The 18,276-nt window shown below is 40.1% G+C and overlaps 1 protein-coding gene across 3 annotated transcripts in view; it reads right to left on the bottom strand.

Moving 5' to 3' along the window:
• LMTK2 (lemur tyrosine kinase 2) overlaps positions 4,681-18,276 on the bottom strand; it is a 36,670-nt gene continuing 23,074 nt past the window's right edge. For 2 of the 3 annotated variants that reach the window (XM_021411592.1, XM_021411593.1), the window contains exons 8-14: positions 17,250-17,334; positions 16,512-16,633; positions 14,923-15,072; positions 11,777-14,669; positions 10,227-10,362; positions 8,794-9,039; positions 4,681-7,760 (exon numbers count right to left, since the gene is read on the bottom strand). In XM_021411592.1, coding sequence (XP_021267267.1) covers positions 7,732-7,760; positions 8,794-9,039; positions 10,227-10,362; positions 11,777-14,669; positions 14,923-15,072; positions 16,512-16,633; positions 17,250-17,334 — 3,661 coding nt within the window. In that variant the 3' untranslated portion in view covers positions 4,681-7,731. The remainder of the gene's footprint in view (positions 7,761-8,793; positions 9,040-10,226; positions 10,363-11,776; positions 14,670-14,922; positions 15,073-16,511; positions 16,634-17,249; positions 17,335-18,276) is intronic. The other variant, XR_002443116.1, reaches the window with a different exon arrangement.

Genomic DNA, 18,276 nt, shown 5'->3' with positions numbered 1-18,276 from the left:
GCCTTGTGCAGATGAACCAAGGAGAAAATCCTTTTAATAGAGAACAGATCCAATGTCAGCTGGAAGGATGAGGTCACAGAGGTAACACAGGGCAAGTGAGTAGAACCACTGAAACAAAGATGCAGTGAACAACACCTACCGGTGCCCTAAGGCACAGAGAGCCAAGTGAAAAACGGGCATCTCCCTATTTTCTCATAAATAGGCCTCAAAGTAGAGAGATCTCCCTTCTCTCACTGCATATAATGTAACTTAAGAAAACGGTCACCAGGCTCAGCCAGTCACTGGCCAGTCAGTCTTTTGCATAGGTCTACTAGTATGCTAAAAGCAAAGCCAATTCAATGCATCAGACAGCACATTCAAATAGTGCTGAACTCACTGATAATCACTGTGCTGGGTTCATCTTCAGATGGTAGAAACACTGCCTGTATTCTCCTCTCACCCGTGGTGATATCACTGGTTTACATGCAAAGAGAATTTAGGCAGTCGTAACACCTAAGTAGAAAAACGCTGGTAATAAGTATGTAAAAGCAGGATCATGTAAAAGCAGGATGTTGAGAAAGAACAGAACAGATATTTAAAGAGACTGAGATTCTGCTTTTTAAATCTAAAGATCTCAGATAGAAAGGAAAAAAGCCTGTGGAAAGAGTGAACCACAAATCAAAAAAGATGCCAGGAATAAAATGGCCGATTAGCTTTGAAAACACATTTCCTCTGTTTTTTGATATCACATGCTTGTTTTCTCCCAGTTCCAGTTACCACAAGTGACAATGCAGCCATCTATCAGCTCATCACACTCTTGCAGACTTACGTGCGGGGCATCAGACAGAATTCTCAAGCTGTCGCTCCAAGCAGGTTCTCCTTTGGCTGCTGGTAGCTGCTTTTTGTGGCAATAGGTTTCCACTGTGCTTATGATCAGTCCACTGGAGGGACACATGACCCAGCAACTCAGGTGGTAGCTCAAAGCGCTAACCAGGACCATGTTTTCACCCAGGGCTTCCTGCATTCTGAGCTAATCCCCCATGTACATGCACAGGGCAGCAGCCCCACAACCACTCTTCCTCCAACACCAACAATCAGTTACCATTTCCAAAAATACTTCCTTCCACCTTCTTCCATCCCACGCAGTCACAGAAAGGTATGTTCTTAATGCATTTTCGCTGATCATACTACGTAAGAGTGGTTTTAGAGGCTGGTGAGCCATTTAAAAAACTGGCCACAAGTGCGCAGCTGTCCCAGCACAGGGCATCACCCCTAGTGCAGCAGGTGGCGAGAAGCTCCCAGCTGCACTGCAGAACCCCCCTGCTTCCTCTCTTGGTTCTTTACAGCTGTATCTTCAGCTGACGGGCATTGACAGTTCCCTGCCCGCGTGGGGATCCTGGCCATCCCCAGGGTTCCTTACCAGCTAGCAGGCAAGCTTTACCATAAAGGACAAGAATTCACAGAGCAGCTTGGCTAAGGTAGCATCTAGGTGCCAAATGCCCACAGAAGGACAGCTGCAAAAATCTTGTTGTGGGAGCTTAGAAGGAACAATAGGTTTACAATAGTATCATGAGAAAGAAAATGGGACTAAAGCCAAGCACTGTGTTTTATTCTGGACTTCTAGTCTAATTCACTTGGCAGAAAAGGCGCAACCAAAGGACATAAAAGTGAGAACAGGACAAAGGACACTGTGGTCAACTTCCAGCCCCTCCAGCACAGAAAGCGCTGTTAGAGCAGAGGAATGAGCAGCTGCTTTTTAAAAGGAAAACACCTGCAGGACTCAGGGAAGAGGTTCATGGAAGCAGCCAGAAAATAAAGGTGGGAGGACAGCCCAGGAGGAAGGAAGCTTCAGCAAACTGAGGGAGCAAAGAAGTCCTACAAACTGCAGGTGAGGGTGAGCAAATGGGACGAGGTGGGAAGAAGAGGGTAGTCAGCTGGCTAAGGTTTGCTTTCAGACCGCCGCACACTGCTGTAACTCCCTGAGAAAGTGCCCTGAGGAGCCACAGGCAGGCTCCCTGGCACACCCAGAGAGATGGCATGGGAGCAGAGGAATTACAGAGGACAGAAAAGCTCAGGAACAAAAGAGCGGGGGTGTTGAAGAGAAACCAAAGAGGAAAAAAACAGCCAAGCATCAGCAAGTCTGCACCCATCCATCAGGACTGGCACTCCTTTTCTGTGACTTACCGCTGTCACCAGCTGTGGAGAAGGCAGCTAGACCCCAGAGGGGGACATGGTGGAGACCTGTGAGAAGCCAGGAGCAGCAGCAGCATCCATGGGGGCAACCAGGGCACTGCCTGCCCTCAGGGCCAGGCCCGGCTCTGTCAACAGGGACAGCTTGGAACGAGGAGCCTGGGAGGGATGTGGGACCCTCACACTGAGGAGAGCCCAAGGGACACGCTGTTGGAAGTCTGCTGAGAAGGCAGTGCCGTAGCGGAGGAGGCAGCAGCAGCCCCACTGCCTTTCAGAGCCGGCCGCCTGCGACACGTCGCATTAGCAGCGTGGGCGGGCCCCGGGGCCACAGCCCTGCAGCTGCCAGGAGTGTGCAACCTCACAGTCGGTGCCAGCACTCTGACGCTAAGCACTGGGTTTGGGCAGAGGAGCCGCGAGCAGGCACATGAAGGAGCACTGCCACGGCCTGCTTCCTCCCACAGAGGGAGAAGTGGTGGGCAGGCAGCAGGGAGCACCAGGCTCTCCCCTTCTGGGCTGGTCGCAGGGCTTTCAGGGCCAACAATGCTACAGCAACGCGGGCAGCATATGGAGGCATTGCCGCACGCTGATGGAAGCTAAGCCACCCACATCAATGCGTAAGCAGCCACTTGTCCCTGCAGGACAGGTGACTCCCAGACTTACTTCAGCAGGTGGGATGTCCTCAGGTAGAGAAGGAAAAGGCCAACCCAGTTCTGTTCTGCCACGGGCTCCGCAAGTTACCATACCGCCTGTGCCACAAAGGCACAAGGAGCACTTCCATCCCCTGCAAGGAGGCTGCTGCTGATAAACATGGCAAGAGCTCAGATTTTTTCAGTAAGTTCTACATAAGATGGACAGTTAGTGCCATGGGATCTTTCACATCTGTTCTCAATAACAACCGGTCTCGGTCAAATTTTAGCCCACTAGTTATATTTTAGCTAATGAAGTTAAGTCATCTTGATAACAGTTTCTTGTTCCCAGGACTCAGAACAGCTGTTAGATGGATGCAGGGGCTTCCACACCAGCTTCCACTAACTACTTACATTGCTATGTGTCAGCACGATCCCAACAGTCAATAGGTGAGGAAGAAACACAGTTCTTTCCCTCCTGCCTCTGGGAGTGCCAGGGCTGACAGCATTTGAATCTCTGTGAAAGAAGCTACCATAACATGTAAGTACTGCATTTACCCAGGGGATCTTAAGTCAATTCAGCACATGCATTTAGACTGAAGCATATCTTATACAAATAAATTCAATACATCGTGAGAAAACAATATCATTCACCTGTTTTCTGAAGGGTACTTATGAATTCTTCCTATAAATATTTAATTCCAGGATTAAAAGAAATATATATTTTTTTCAATTACACTGTTTCTAACTGAAGTATTGCTTCTCTACTGACCATAGACACACGTTACCTGGAGTTGAAACAAGGGTGATAACAGAAATAATTAAAGGTGGTATTATTTAATGTAGACTCATCTCCTGGGACTGTGGCTTTGACCCTTTGGTACATTCTCAGCCTCTGGATGCTAACAAACATATCTGACAGTAGCCAGCTACGCTACACTGCGGACCAGACCCGTTACTGGCATCTGTTTAAGAATGAACAAACAGACAAAGAGATTATAAATATATAACTATTTTATTTTTAATATTAAATATTTTTAAATTACAAGCAATTTATTGAATCACACTATGCATGATAATCAATATACAGTAGAAATTACAATTTAAAAATGTACACAATTTAAAGACATTTTGACCTGAAATTCATTAACTATGATATATTGCCATAAACCTCATACCTGTATTAAATTACAATAGGAAAACCTCATACCTATGGTTTTGTTACATAGTTTCTCATTTACAAATAGAATTAAACATATATACACACACATCAGTACCATTTATCATTTAAGTTACACCTACAACTGTGCAAGTTCGAACAATTTCATAAACAAAACTAACTGTAAGTCATATTCAAGTTTCTGAAAAACAGGCTGCTGGTTTTACAAACGCTTATTCTCAATAAGTCTATATGATGTTCGACTCCCCTCTATGCTTTTTCCAGTCTTGTACCAAAGCCATTAACATACAAGGATATTTCTGTATGACTTAAAGCTGAAGTAATTTTGTACACTCCGCTCTTAGTTAAGGCTATTTCTTATAAGGCTAATAAATTTTGATTCCACCTTTCACCAACTGCAACAAAAATAGCCATTCACTAACACCTGACAGTGCCGACACCTCAGCGCAGTGCTTCATCAGGAGAAGTCCTTCTACCAACCAGCCTCCTCGTGAAGAAAGGTTTGAGTACTACATACAAATCTGCTAAAAATACTGATAAAAAGAATGAGGCTTCAATGGCTTTCATTAGTGCATCAACAAGGATATGAAAAATGCTGAACTCGTTCGTTCCCATGAACACAGCAGTTCCCATGAACAGTTAGACACGCTGTGTATCTGCAGATGGGGATTTGGGAGAGTTCAGGCGTTTCCATTAAGACTCACCACGCTTCTCACTATGTTGGCTTCCTACTACGGATCTTTTTTTTATTTTTTTTTTAATATAAACTTCCTTAGGTGGGAAAAATCAGGTTTTTAAAGAACTTTAGTGGCCAAATTGAGACAATGCCTTTGAATAATCAAGGTACTGTACTAGAGAAGGAATTAAAATGTAACCAGTCTTCATAATGAACCACTGAAAATAGGTACATGTACTTCCAAAACTGAAACCATGCTTAAGTAGCTAGTGCAAGAAATTTCATACAGTTTTAAGAATGACTCATAGCAAATCTTCTTACAACGTCATTTGTTGGAATTACCAGTTCATCTTCATTGTGTCACTGAGTGCTAGGTGGATATACCTCAATTCTGCTAATAGCTGATCAGATGTTAACTATAATTTTATTTTTCCAAAATAGACCTTTTAGATTATTGCCATCTAGCCTTCTGGATTACCAAAACTAAATCCACAGGTTAACCGAGGTGAGACAACTTCACATCTTTCTCCCTTCACTGTATAGCTGAAAAGGCCATTACTTTGCTTACTATCATACATATCCCAGCCCATTTTGGAAAATATGCTCCTTTGGCAATTTGTTAGCAACGAGTCCATTTGGACAAAGGAGAAAACTTTCAATTCCTATGTAAGATTTTCTTTAAACTCTGATAAAGAATAATCATCGTATTTCCATCAAAGGAAATTCCTGATAGAATACTGCACATGTGAGAAACATTCGAGTTTCCAGAATTCTAAGGACCAAAACACAACCAAATTTTAACATTTTGGAGTACAAGCTTTTACCTAACTCTGGACTACGTTCTAAGCGAAGCTATTCAAAATTAAGGCTGAACTCCAGGTCTGACAGGGTAGCTTTTCACCTCACAAGGCAGATAAAACCACACACCATCTGCAGAACACGCACAGAGTTTCATTCTTAGTTTTGAATTTTCACACTTAACATAGTGTGAGAATTACTGAACATCGATGCAATACCTTAACCTAGTTGTATCAAGGAGTTTAATATTGAAAGTATGGAATTTCAAGCAACAACATGTGCACCAAGTCAATTATCTATCTTTGAACACATTACAAGTAGCTCACAGCTTCCTTTAGCCCTCTACAGTACATACTGTAAGCACGTATTAAGAACTACTTGGCTTTGTCTCTCAAATCATGTTTTGGGAAAAGTCTGAGGAATTCAGTTCCGCACTTCACACTGAAGCACAGTTCTTACCAGCTCCGAACCTGAGAGCCTCACCCAAAAAGTTCTCATCAACACATCGGCAGCTTCAAATAACTTGACAGAACCAGGTCATTCCCTTTTGGTTGGTATGGAAGCCAGTCTGGCTAAGGGCTAGATAATGCTGGGAAGAAGCAATTAACATATTCCTGTCATTTAAAACATACTTTAAAAAAAATCAAAACCCATATAGAAGTATAAGACACCAACTTTACACATCTGTAAATATCTAGTCTTCCTGTACTTCGTGGGACGAAAGTTTTCAGGTGACTGGATCTGAACACGGAGTGCTAGGACCACCATTATACTGAAGCCCTGCCAAAAAAGAGCCACTAAAATACAATGTAATTTAAAGCCAGGTAAACGGTTCCTATCAGTGTTTCCTACAGATCTGCGGCTGCATAAGGCATTCCAAGAGGCCAGGGATTTGTTTCTCAAATTAATTCACTTTGGAATAGTAATTAAGGATATTTTTTTCCAAGCAATTTAAAGAATTTAACTAAACGCACAGGAAAGCATGAAGGTTAAAGAACCACATTGTATTCCTTTCCTTACAGCTTCAGAGTAAACTTTACAACATCTTTGGGTATGCATTTCAAGATGTACCATGGAGCCCTGCAGATATCTTACAGTAAGTCTGGCCTTATAAAGGGTGCAGAATTGGCTATTAACCATTAGTGTAATTCTTAATTGTCGGAACATCACTGAGAGGTAGATCTACCACAGGCCTCTGAATGGCAGCCCCAGTCTGCAGTCAGCAGAAGAGAGCTTCAAAATTCACAGGATGTACAACTGAAGGGCCAAACATGCCTGAAATCCAGTCTGTTTAAATCAGTCTTTTTTAGAAGATGCATTATTTCCAGTTTTGTACAGTCAATTTTGTTTCTTCTCTCTCCAAGGCAGAAAGTTGTAGTACCAACTGGAAGGCCCTTAAGTATGACACAGTCAGATGGAATTACAGTTCAAGCAGTCAGTAGGATCGTATTCAGGAATTGAGACATTATCTTTCATCTACAAATTCCAGAGTATATCATATACGCTATTCCAGTTTCCTATAAAACATGAACACTAACAATCTATAATCATCATTTAGAAATGGTACTGAATATAAGATTTCAGCAAATCTAACGTAACACTCAGAAGTTATGTATGTTTTACAAGTACCGTGCATAGCAAAGGCTACAAAAAGGACAAATTAAACTGGGTAACTGGGCCAATTCAACTTGTCTTATATTCCTTGAAAGATTTAACGTTTTGATTCTGTACATCAGGAAATAGAGGAAGAATAATCCATAGTGCAATTGTAATAAGCAAAGTAACATGTAGTGATATCTTTTTAAATAAATATGGCTCACTACTGATCAACTATCATTCGTACAGTTTCAGCAACACAGCCACCTGTTGCACAGGACAGTTATACACAATTCTACAACAGGTGCATGTTCAAACAGATAATGAATTACATGGAAAAATATAAAAAGAATATTATACAATCTCATACAGAAACCAGACTGTAGTGTAATTGCTTAACTTGTTTCTTAAGTTATCTGAAAAATACTTCAAGTACTTGAAAACAGCGGCAGAATCATCTTTCAATAATGAAAAGCAAAATTGCACTGATTTAAAAATACATTACAAAGTTAAATACACATTCAAATTAATGTCCTGATTTAACATTGCTTTCAGTGTTTACTTTCATTTCTTAGGACTTCTTGATTACCTGTGCCACTCCAGGAGATCCAGAGTTCAGACAAACAAGTTTCAGACACAGAGTCTGTGCGTTCTGTGTATGAAGTCCCAGAAAGTTTTGAATTCATTTAATCTTTTTCTCCATCTTCACTGCTTCCTATTAGCAGAGGAAAGGCACAGTGAGATCCCTCAGCACAGCCACCGCTGCGTTGCGAGACTTGGCCCAGAACTTGCCATTCTGCTACTGCACACTTCTTAGCATTGGGTAATCTTTCCCTACAGCTTTCAACTACTGTAAACACTTGGCTGGCATGTACATATACATCTGCTTAAATCACACAGCTCAGTGTCACCTCTCAGGACATGAGGCAGCACAGGATCTCCAAAATCTCTTACCTGTAAGTTACTAAGCAGCCAACGTTAGCTAATCAGTAAGCATGATACAAGAACAATACAAAACTAAGGAATGGATTATATTTTTATACACACTGATCATCAGAAAGGCTCAGCAATCAGTAGTGTTTTATTTTTATAATGCAATATTTTATCTAAATTAATAATATGTTGAACTGATTCAAGTTTGCTCTTTTTCTTTTTAAGTTGTCAAAAATGCATTCAGGCTTTTAAAAGCTTGTTGTTAGAGACAAGAAAGCTTCTGTTAATAGATACTGCTACTATTCAGCATACCAATGAACTGATCTGCTTGGCTCTCTGAACAAATTACTCTACTCAGCTTTAGAAAACATGCTGCACTTCTGGAGAGAACATCAAAATGCACCTTCTAGAAAGCAATACATCAGAACTGTAAAACGAGCTTGGACAACTGCAGATAAATTCCTCATCCTGTGCAATAACAATAAACTGACCTATGACAAGGCAATAATGCGAATTATTAAACTGCCACAGTGCTTAAGGACAGCAGAGATTTCATTTCTACAAATGCTGTACTAACTTAAGAAATAAGAAGTGTGAGCTTGTCTCATAGATGTTCTGGAGAACGCACAACCACAAGTTTGTAGCCATGTGGCTGTCTTACTGAAATACAAGGTGAGACATAACTTTTATTGTATTAAAATGTTCTCATAAAGTATTTAACACAGAACAAGATTTGTCATCTATACTAATAACATCTTCAGATAAATCTTTTCATTTGTAGCTTCAAAATAATAGTTCTAACTAAAATCACTTACCTCCTTGCTCAATATCAGAGTCTGTAAGATGCGTAAGGGAAAAGCTTGCCATGTTCGCAGGAGAAATTGAGAATCTGGAGTAAGGGGATGAATGTGACCAGTTCTGTTCGAGAGTCCGGGCAGGAGGAGGCGGAGAGAAGTACTTTGACTGAAGAGGTGCTTTAGAGCTAATAAGGCTATTAGCTGCCTTTGATATGAAGGATGGCTCTGGGGAAGAGAAGTCATCATCCCATTCAAAACCGCCACCTTTGTGTAAAAAAACAAAGAAATCAAGGAAAAAAGGAGCAGTTTATAGTACTGTAAAGTCACATGATTTCAAAAGCAAGTCCCTGGAAGACCGCATTAACTCAAAACAAACCTACTGTAGCTTTTCAGACAAGACCTCAAGTCACAATAAATGACATCGCAGAATTACAGAGGATGCCAATGAATTCTGGAAGCAAAATCCAAACTTAGGAGGCTTTTGATACATACCACACACAAGCATAATACCAACTTAAAAACACTAACTTTGTCATCTCCCACATGTAAAACTTGGCATTCAGTGCCATTAACACTATGCTCAGCAGTAAGACAGAGGAGAGGAGTTTGGGAAGTCAGCCATCTTTTGCTTAGGAACTGGCTAGGCACCTGTCTATCCATGAGAGATGATGAATGAGTTTGCACCACTTTTCTTTCTTCTTTCATATCTCCTTGCTTATTAAATATTTTTTCCCCTCAACCCACAGGTTTTCTTACTTCTAATCTTCCTCTCCTCTCATCCCACTGGGAATGGAAGTGAGCAAGTGGCTGTGAGTATGCCTGTGTTAACCCACAGCATGCGTACACTCAGAGGACAGAGACTGAAGAGAAAAAAGGTCAGAAACAGAGGGAACACTGACAGTTATAAAGAAACTGCATTTGGAACAGAGGTGTGTAACGCTTCCCCAGATAAAAAAGACTCTGTTTCGGAACCCTGAGGCTCAAATCTTGCATTCACACTTACATTCTGAAAGCTGCTAAAGAGTATTATTTGCTTTCCTGTATTTTACTGAATGCAGCTGTGGGCAGTACAAAGGAAGTCCTCACGAGGTCACACAAGCACTCCAGTGAGGTCAAGAAGTGTTGGAATTCTGCAGCATCCAGACCTTCTCTCCAAACAAACAAAAAAATCCTCTTGAGCCAACCCTGTTCTAGTCCTGGGGGTCACAAACCCTTCTTATCTGCAGTTTGGATGCCTCTCGAGACACACCAACAGATAAACAGTATTACCTCCCAAGCTCTTGTAAACAGAAACATCAGTATCCAAGCCCAGCTGAAGTATTTGCTTCAGATGCAAAATTGAAGCCAGCACAGCACAGTGTACTTGTCAAATCACATGTTTTAAATGACAGTTCATTATAAACTATGCATAACTCTCTCAACCGGTGCTGTGTATAAACATTTTCAAGTACCTTCTTCATCTGTTGAGCTTTCTGAATTTGTAAATCTGTTGAAGTAACTAAAACCTGAAGATGGAGCAGGAGCGCTGTGAGAGCCTTCACCATTCAAGTCTGCCACACGGTTTCCCAGTTCCTTAGTTGGTGTTTCCTAATGCAAACAAAGTAGGTTTAACCCTTTTGTACACGCAATGTATCCATGCAGTTAGATGCTAGCTTTCCAAAATTTCTCATTTTCCCCATCAAATCTACTATGGAATTAAATGGTCTGCAAGCTCTTAGTTAGAACCACGCAACAGAACTCTGAGTTGTTCTTTAAGCATATACGTATACTTCCATTTTCTAAGCAAGTTCTATCAACTGTACGCTAAAGCGCATGCAGAAGTGACAATTTCGACATGGTTTATCATTGAAATGCTTCATCTTCCAACTGAACAGAACGGTTCCCTTATCAGCCACACACAGCCAGGGTTACTGGCTTGGGTTTTTTCCTATTTTAGAGAAGCCTACAGTCCTATCTCCCAACATTCTATTTGTTGGCTTGTTTGTTTGGTTTTTTACTCCTCAATTACGATTCAGGACAAAGAGACTAACGCTGCATGACTGGTATCTGAAGCAGCCAACATTTTAGAAGTTACTGTGAAACTTGACAGTTCAACAATTAAGCAGTTTGATCCACCTTATTTTTATCCTCCCCTCCGACAGTAGGATTATTGTTCTAGAGAAGACAAAGAAAATATATCACCTATGTTTTCTATTGCAGATGACGACGACTCCTAGTATTTCTACACATCATCACGAGCATTTCCAAAGCGACTGTTCTTTTAGACTCACTGCACTAGTGCAGTCACTACAGTGTTGAAACACAATCCCCTTTGTATCAGTTTACACAACTTCAAAAACTGATAAAACAAATGGGAAACAAATCTAACCTTGGACTGTATAAGCAGATCAATATTGTTTTACTGAGCTTGAATAACACCGTATTAGTAAAAAGTAGTATTGTCATCTAACTGCTTCTCTCACCTTTGATTAAACATAAATTGTTTTAGTGCTAATTAATGCAAGATTCGTTGGTTTTACTTGTATAGTAAACACATTCAAACATAAATCCTAAGTCCTCAAACTCATTTAACAGGCAGTCCACTTCCATAAGCTACAACATTCCAGTAAATAAAATTGCTAACAAAATCTAGTCCGTAATACGCTGTCTCACCCTCTCAATGTAAGCACGGCCTTACACGCATCAGTAATACGTGTCTAAAAAAAACAGTGTAAATCTAGTGCCTACAGTCAGGGTTCAAAAAGCAATGGAAATTTAGGACTTTTGCAAGCAACCCTGTGCAAAGCAGAACTACATTTCAAGTCACTGCAGCCATTCTATTGCCAGCATTAAACTACATCTAGCCAAGAAAAAGTTTCTTTACACAAAGGAAAAAGAACCAACATCAGAAACAAGATCTAAGAAAATCAACTGGTAACAGTGAATGCACAGATATAATTAATCTATTCCACCCCTTCCTGTTTAAAACCAGCCTTTACTTCTTAAGTTAAAAAACAGATACCTGATCAAACAAATAGACCGTGACATCATCGAAGAACGTTACAGCCTTCTTCTCGTTTTTCCAGTGCTCAGGTTGCCTTTCACGAAGCGGTTCTGGAGGTTTCAATAAGCTTCTCAGATGTTTTCCATCATCCTTGTCAGTAAGTATCTCAGGAACTTGGTGAACAGTTTCATCTTCACTGTCAGAACTCAGACTATGCATATGAAAAGTCCTCATGTCATCCTCAGAATCACTGTTTTCATCTTCCTCATCTGCATCATCACCGTCTTCTAAATCAAGCATTCCAGAAACGTCAAGTTTGCCAAGGTACTTTCCTTCAATGTCTGGCTCCTTCAGCTTTTGTCCTTCATTATGATAGAAGGGCTTCTCACTATTACTGGAATCTAAAGAACCGTGTATGTTATGCACAGACTTGAAGTCTCTGTGTGTAAGAAGTTCTGAAGTATTAGTGCCAACGCAAGAGACACTTTTACGGCAAGTCTCAGAGAGTTTTATTTCATCCCTCATGTCATCTTCCACCGATAGCTCCAGGGAATTCAGAGTTGCCTCAGTCCACTCCTCAGGACACCCCTGCACCCCCACATCCAGCTCTTGTATCTCTGTTTTCCGACTCAGTTCTGGCTTTGTGTTCTCAGTACTGGTATCCTGGTAATTTCTTAGATTGTGCTTTTGCGGTCTCTCTCCCAAACAGTAATCCTTCTCACTAGTATTCTCTCCTCTATTTGAAGAAACGCCACACGTAGTCTCCCTCGATAGATTTACAGTCTCTTCTGTTTTTTTATCTGGCTCGGAATCATTATCGGAGAAATAGGCAGAGTCTCTATATGAATTTTGATTTGATATAGGGGTTATTTCAAAATTGCTGTTTACTGCATCTAAGCAAGGTGCCGCTTCTGAAACAATTATGACTGGATTAGAAGGCAGATCGTTGACACTGCCCTCACTGACACTACAGTGAGTGGTATCTCCATTGGAAGCATCCTCAACAGTAACATGGGAAGTCCATTCTGGAGACTCCAGATTCTCTGTCTCGTAGCCACTGTCAGCGGGCTTATCAGGAGGCAAAAGTTTTTGAGGACTTTGAGCCTGTAAAGATTCTAAAACTTCAATTACATCTAAAGAATCCAAAGAATCAGGCGTCTCTAAGACTTGTTCTACAGTTTGTCTTGGAGATGGGCTACCTTCCAAAAGACTGTCCTGACTCGCGCAGTCTGAAGCACCAACAGAAATTAAGGTCACCTCTTCTGGAACATCCTTACAGTTCTCAAAATTATGTGATGTTTCTTGTTTTTCCTCTAACAAATCTTCATCTTTTTTTAATATGGGCGACTTACATAGCAATTTTCTTTCCGTATCTTCCTGATCACATTTTTCCCTATTAAAAGCTATTTCATCAGAATTGGAAAGTATTCCCTGTTTTATTTGTACATCACTCTGATCTGTTTCAACAGCAGCACCGTAATATGAATTGTTAGCAACGTTATTATTTTTTGCATTATTGGACAGCTCTTGAAAGAAAGTATCAGTGTTACAGAACAAGACTTGGTTGACTTCCACATTTGAAAGTTTCCCCTCATCCTTCAAGTAAGGAAGATTTATATCTTTATCATGCAAGTTATATGCTGCAGGTGGACTAGAGGATGCTTCTATCTCTACAGTAGTCTGAGACCGAGAATTCATATCTTTATCCACCGCTACTGGGTTAAAGTTTTCATCTTTCATAGTTCCAGGATTTTCACGTATTAAAGAAAAGACCTGCACATTTTCAGCCAATACAGGCTCTGCAGAGATTCTGCTTGAGGTTTCTAATACACTTTTTAGAACCGCTTCTGTTTTTTGCCCCAAATCACTGCTGGTTTTATTAGACAGTATCCCCGTTAATAAGTTTTTCTCTTGAAGAAACAAGAAGTTATCAGAAAGTTCTTCTAAAGTTACCAAGTCAGACTGGTTAGAGATGTTTTCACATATGGAAACTGCTTTGTTTTCAGAAGCATGACTAGAATGCTCTTTCTCACCAAAACCTGTGACATTTGTAATATCTGTGTTTGAGTTTAAAACAGTTGGTTTACAGTCTTTAGGAATATCATTTGTTTCAGCAAAACCAAGTATTTTTCTGTTTGTTAATTCTTCTGATCTGTCAATGTCATTAAAGATACTTTGGAAAGGACTTTCTGGGCTACTAGTAGCAGGCAAAAATTCCTCTTTGGGATCTGTATTGTAGTGGAAGAAGTCCCCATCAGTGCTAGATTCTTCAACATCAAGATCCCTGAGAACCATGAAATGAGAACTTTTTTCTTGTACGGCTTCTTGATCAACTTCTGTAGTTAGTACAACTGACTGGTTATCAAAATTCATGCTGCAGCCACTACCTTTTTCCTCTAACTGGATATAGTAGTCATTTCCAACTGAAAGCTTGTGCGCATCAAACACAGGTAACACCCCAGGAACAGCTAGCGATGCTTCCTGACCACTTCCATCCTGTGCTCCTGGCCCTTGCTCTGAAAGGGACCTCTCAAAAACCTCCACTGGAAAGAAAATACTTGTGTATGTCATTGCTTCATCAGGATTCACATGACCACAGTCATCAAAATGATCATGTTTAGCTGCCTCCCAGATATATTCAAAGCTAAGACCCTGGCTTGTTTCAGTTACAGTAAGAACTTCCTCCATTTCATGGCCAAGTCTATCTCCTGTGAAGTGATCTAAGATCGGAAATGCAGAATTATTTGTTTCTCTATTTGAGGTGTTTGGTTTAAGAGCATTCCACTGTTGTTCAAAATCAATCTCTGAGTCCCTTTGGCTTTGCATGCGAAGGTAAGTTAGAAGTCTGTGCACTTCTTCCGCTGTCGGTCTCTTCTCTGGAGGTAGCCAGCAGAACTGCAGAACTTCATACCTATGCAAATAGGAAACATGTTTTGATAGTTTCCATATAAAAAAGCAGTTTATAGTAATCAGATAATTAACGAACTAAAGAGTAAGACACATATTATTGGCAGGAATTTGAATCCAAAGCAATTCCTCTCATTTTTCTCTAATGCTTCTTTGTCAGTAACCTGTAACAATTTCAATATACTTTTAAAAGAAATAGGTAATACAAAATACATCTTCATCAGCTTTAAAAATAAATTTATAAAGTTAAAGTTTACCATCTGTCAGAGTATGGCTGCTCCAGATGTGGCTTAAAAAGTTTAATCTGCTTCTCCTTTATGACATGGGTTAAGACTTCCCTGTCAGAGAAGTCTGAGTAAGGCTGAGCAGCATTCTCAAACAGCTCCCACAGCGTTACACCCAGAGCCCTGGAAAAGAGCAGCAAAATGACTGTACATTCCAAGAACTATTTTAAAATTGCTCTCCCTAAGAAAATAAGGACTACAGAAAACAATTTGCAAGAACCACCAAATATCACTCTCCTACTGGCTCAATAGGAATTTCAAATTCCATTAACTCATTTTAATTGCATTTGACAGAACACTAGAAACCTTAAGAGCCAAGTTCTTTGACAGCAATGCCAGCAAAGGTAACAAAATACACAAGGTTGCAAATGACCAATCTGTGGAAGAAAGTCTTGCCTATTAAAAAAGTCACCTTATGGCTGGAACAACAGTAGCAAAATCTTTAGTCAAAAATTACAGTTACAATTTAGACCACTAGAAAGCAAATCTGTTTCAGGTTTCTTTAAATTGGTATTTTTTAAGCTGCAGAACTGGGAAATACTGCTTTTGCTCAGTGCTATATACTACATTAATCATCTTTTTAGTGATTAGAGTTGATTCTGATTCTTTGGACTACCTTTTCTTGCTCAAAATGCAAAGTAACTGACTCTGCATGTATTACCATAGAACTATTCAGTTTAGAAGAGGTCTCTGGAAGTCATCTAGGACCAACTTACACAAAGCGGCTCGGTATGAAAGGCACTAAAATTTGGAATGCTTAAGGCCCTGGCTGCTGGTAGTTTAGATTAGCAGTACAGTCTGAGGAACTTTGCTTGAAGGATGCAAGAAAGAGTATTTAGATCACTTCTATCCATCCCATTTGCTTTCTGTAAGCCTAGATTTACATTAAAAAAAATAGAAGTTTCTTATTTAATACCCTTAAATACAAACATTTTCAAGAACTGGCAGCCTAAGCCCCAAATTCCACCCCTCAAATTTCCCTGGAATTCAAGGGGAACTTGATGACTTCAAAAATAAATTCCTCAAGATTTTCTCCAGTCCCTCTTTGGGACTGGACTTTTTCTCCAGTCCCACTCTTTGGTAGCAGCGACAACCAGCTAACTGCAGCCCTCACGTGTTACAGCAGCAATCATTTCTACCAATGAAACTTAGTCGAGTTCTAGTGGGATCAACTTCAGTACGTTTTTAGATCATCTGCAGCTACTATATTAATGGAAAAATTATTCACCATTTCCTTCCTTCACGAACACTTGAAGGCATTTGTCAAACAAAGCATTTTTTTATTAATGCTTCTTCTGTTAAATATTTTTTTCTTAATCTAGCTGTGAGAACAACTAGATTAAGTTGATTCTAGATTCTCACTTATTTCTAAGCTGCTTTCCGAAGCGAGATGCAGTTTCAGATTTGTGGAGATAAACCTACTGTACATGTGATAAAATCAGAAAGCAGCGTACTGGGCCAACGTTCAGTTTAACTATAAGAATCATTTGTTCCTTCATATAACCTTTGAAAATTTATTCCAAAATCTAACACTGAAATTATTTTAAGAATTCGCTACATACCATATATTACTGTATTTATTTTGCTCTGCCGATAACAGTTTGTCCTGAAAACTCGTTACTAACTCAGGTGCAGTCCATCGGAGAGGAACAAGTTTCTTCTCATCTGTTTCAATATAATCTTCCTATATTATTGAAGGAAAAAAAAACCTGAAAAAACATTGAATCTACTTCCAGAAGCTGACAAACATTCCCTTAGCCTGGTCTAATGCGATCACTGTGTACAAAATGAGAACTGAAATAAGTAATCCCATTTTGCCCAAGCAGCACAGAAAGTAATGCTACAGAAAAAGAAGTATTCGCTGCTCACTGCACAATAAAACTGAATGCCAACTTCTTGTTTAGATTTGGTACTCCAAACTTCTCAGTGCATGCTTTCCATTTTTATACCTTTTCAGTATTTTTAAGTATTTAAAACATTTTCTTTAAATTTAATTGCATTTTCTTAAACCGTTAGAATGAATTTTTGCATGATACCTGTCATTTCTATTTTAGGGCTACTGCACATATGACATATAAACACGTACATTTAAATTTCACAAGAAGCTTCTATAGGCTCCACTTCTGGGAACACCACCTATTCTGTCGCATGAAGCTGCCTACAGCTCCTTGCCAGCTGTACTCTGAAAATCCGATATTCAAGGAAACATCTAGTATCAGATCACAACCTCAAAATATTCTTGTTAGGACCTTAGGCTTCCAAACCCTCAAACAAACTGGTACACGACTACATGAACTTACCTTGTACCTACTGAATCCTATACCATAATCTCCTACTTTGACATTTAAATCAGACGTAAGAAAGCAATTTCGTAAGGCCAAGTCACTGCAAAAGCAAGCAAATAAATAGTGAGTCTTCAAAGTAAGAACAAGGGGTTAAAAAAGTAATGTTCTTCAGAGGAGTCAGGCCACAGCTTGGAGTATCAGATGAAAAAAAAGTCTTACAAAAGTTATCCAGTTATACATACATACAGGTTACCACAGCAAGCAGCAGGACTTACCCAGGCCCAGTAACCAGCAACAATGGGGACATTCATTTTAAAAATTACAATTTTGAGCCAAACTGAGTTGATAATTACTTTTACATACGAAGCCTAGAATATTAGAAAGTGATTTCAAATCAATAGCAGGCTACATTGGCATGACTAAACTACTGCAAGCTAAGACTAAATTGTTTTAAAAGCCTGAGGTAACTCACACTGTCCTCTACAAATCAAATTCAAAATGTGGTGAAGTACAGTCCTAAAAATCCAGACTACATCTCAAAGTATTTTGCATTCTACTTATTCTACAATGCAGATCACTGCAGGCTGCTATGTGCTGAGGGATGTAAGCCCCAGTTCACCAATGCCTGTCACTGCATGCCTGCCACTTTCACTGTCAGAAGCAAAGGCCGCCAACAACTCACACCAGGTTTAAACACTTACCAACTTACAATATGATTCTAAGCAACCAGTGCTATCTTACATCCACAGGTGAGTTCCTCTAAATAACAAAATCAGACATTACACTTGAACAAGAACTACCATACCTGACAAAGCCATCAGAAGTAGTCATGCATTTCACAGAAGTTCCTTTAATAATCAAATCAAAGTTCCCTTGATGAAGGAAACAAAGAGCTCCTGAACACACACTTCTGGTTTCTGCCACAACCCAGACCACGAGCACCCACAGCCAGCAATGCTGCTGTAACAGTAACAAGAAGCTGCTTCAGAAAGCCCACCGTGCATACTCAGAAATCTGTGCAAACATAATGAAGCTGAGTGCT

The sequence above is a fragment of the Numida meleagris genome, chromosome 13 (genome assembly GCF_002078875.1).
Source record: "Numida meleagris isolate 19003 breed g44 Domestic line chromosome 13, NumMel1.0, whole genome shotgun sequence".
NCBI classification, from domain to species: Eukaryota; Metazoa; Chordata; class Aves; order Galliformes; family Numididae; genus Numida; species Numida meleagris.
The sequence above is the reverse complement of the archived record's forward strand: the minus strand, read 5'-3'. Positions and strand labels throughout refer to the sequence as shown.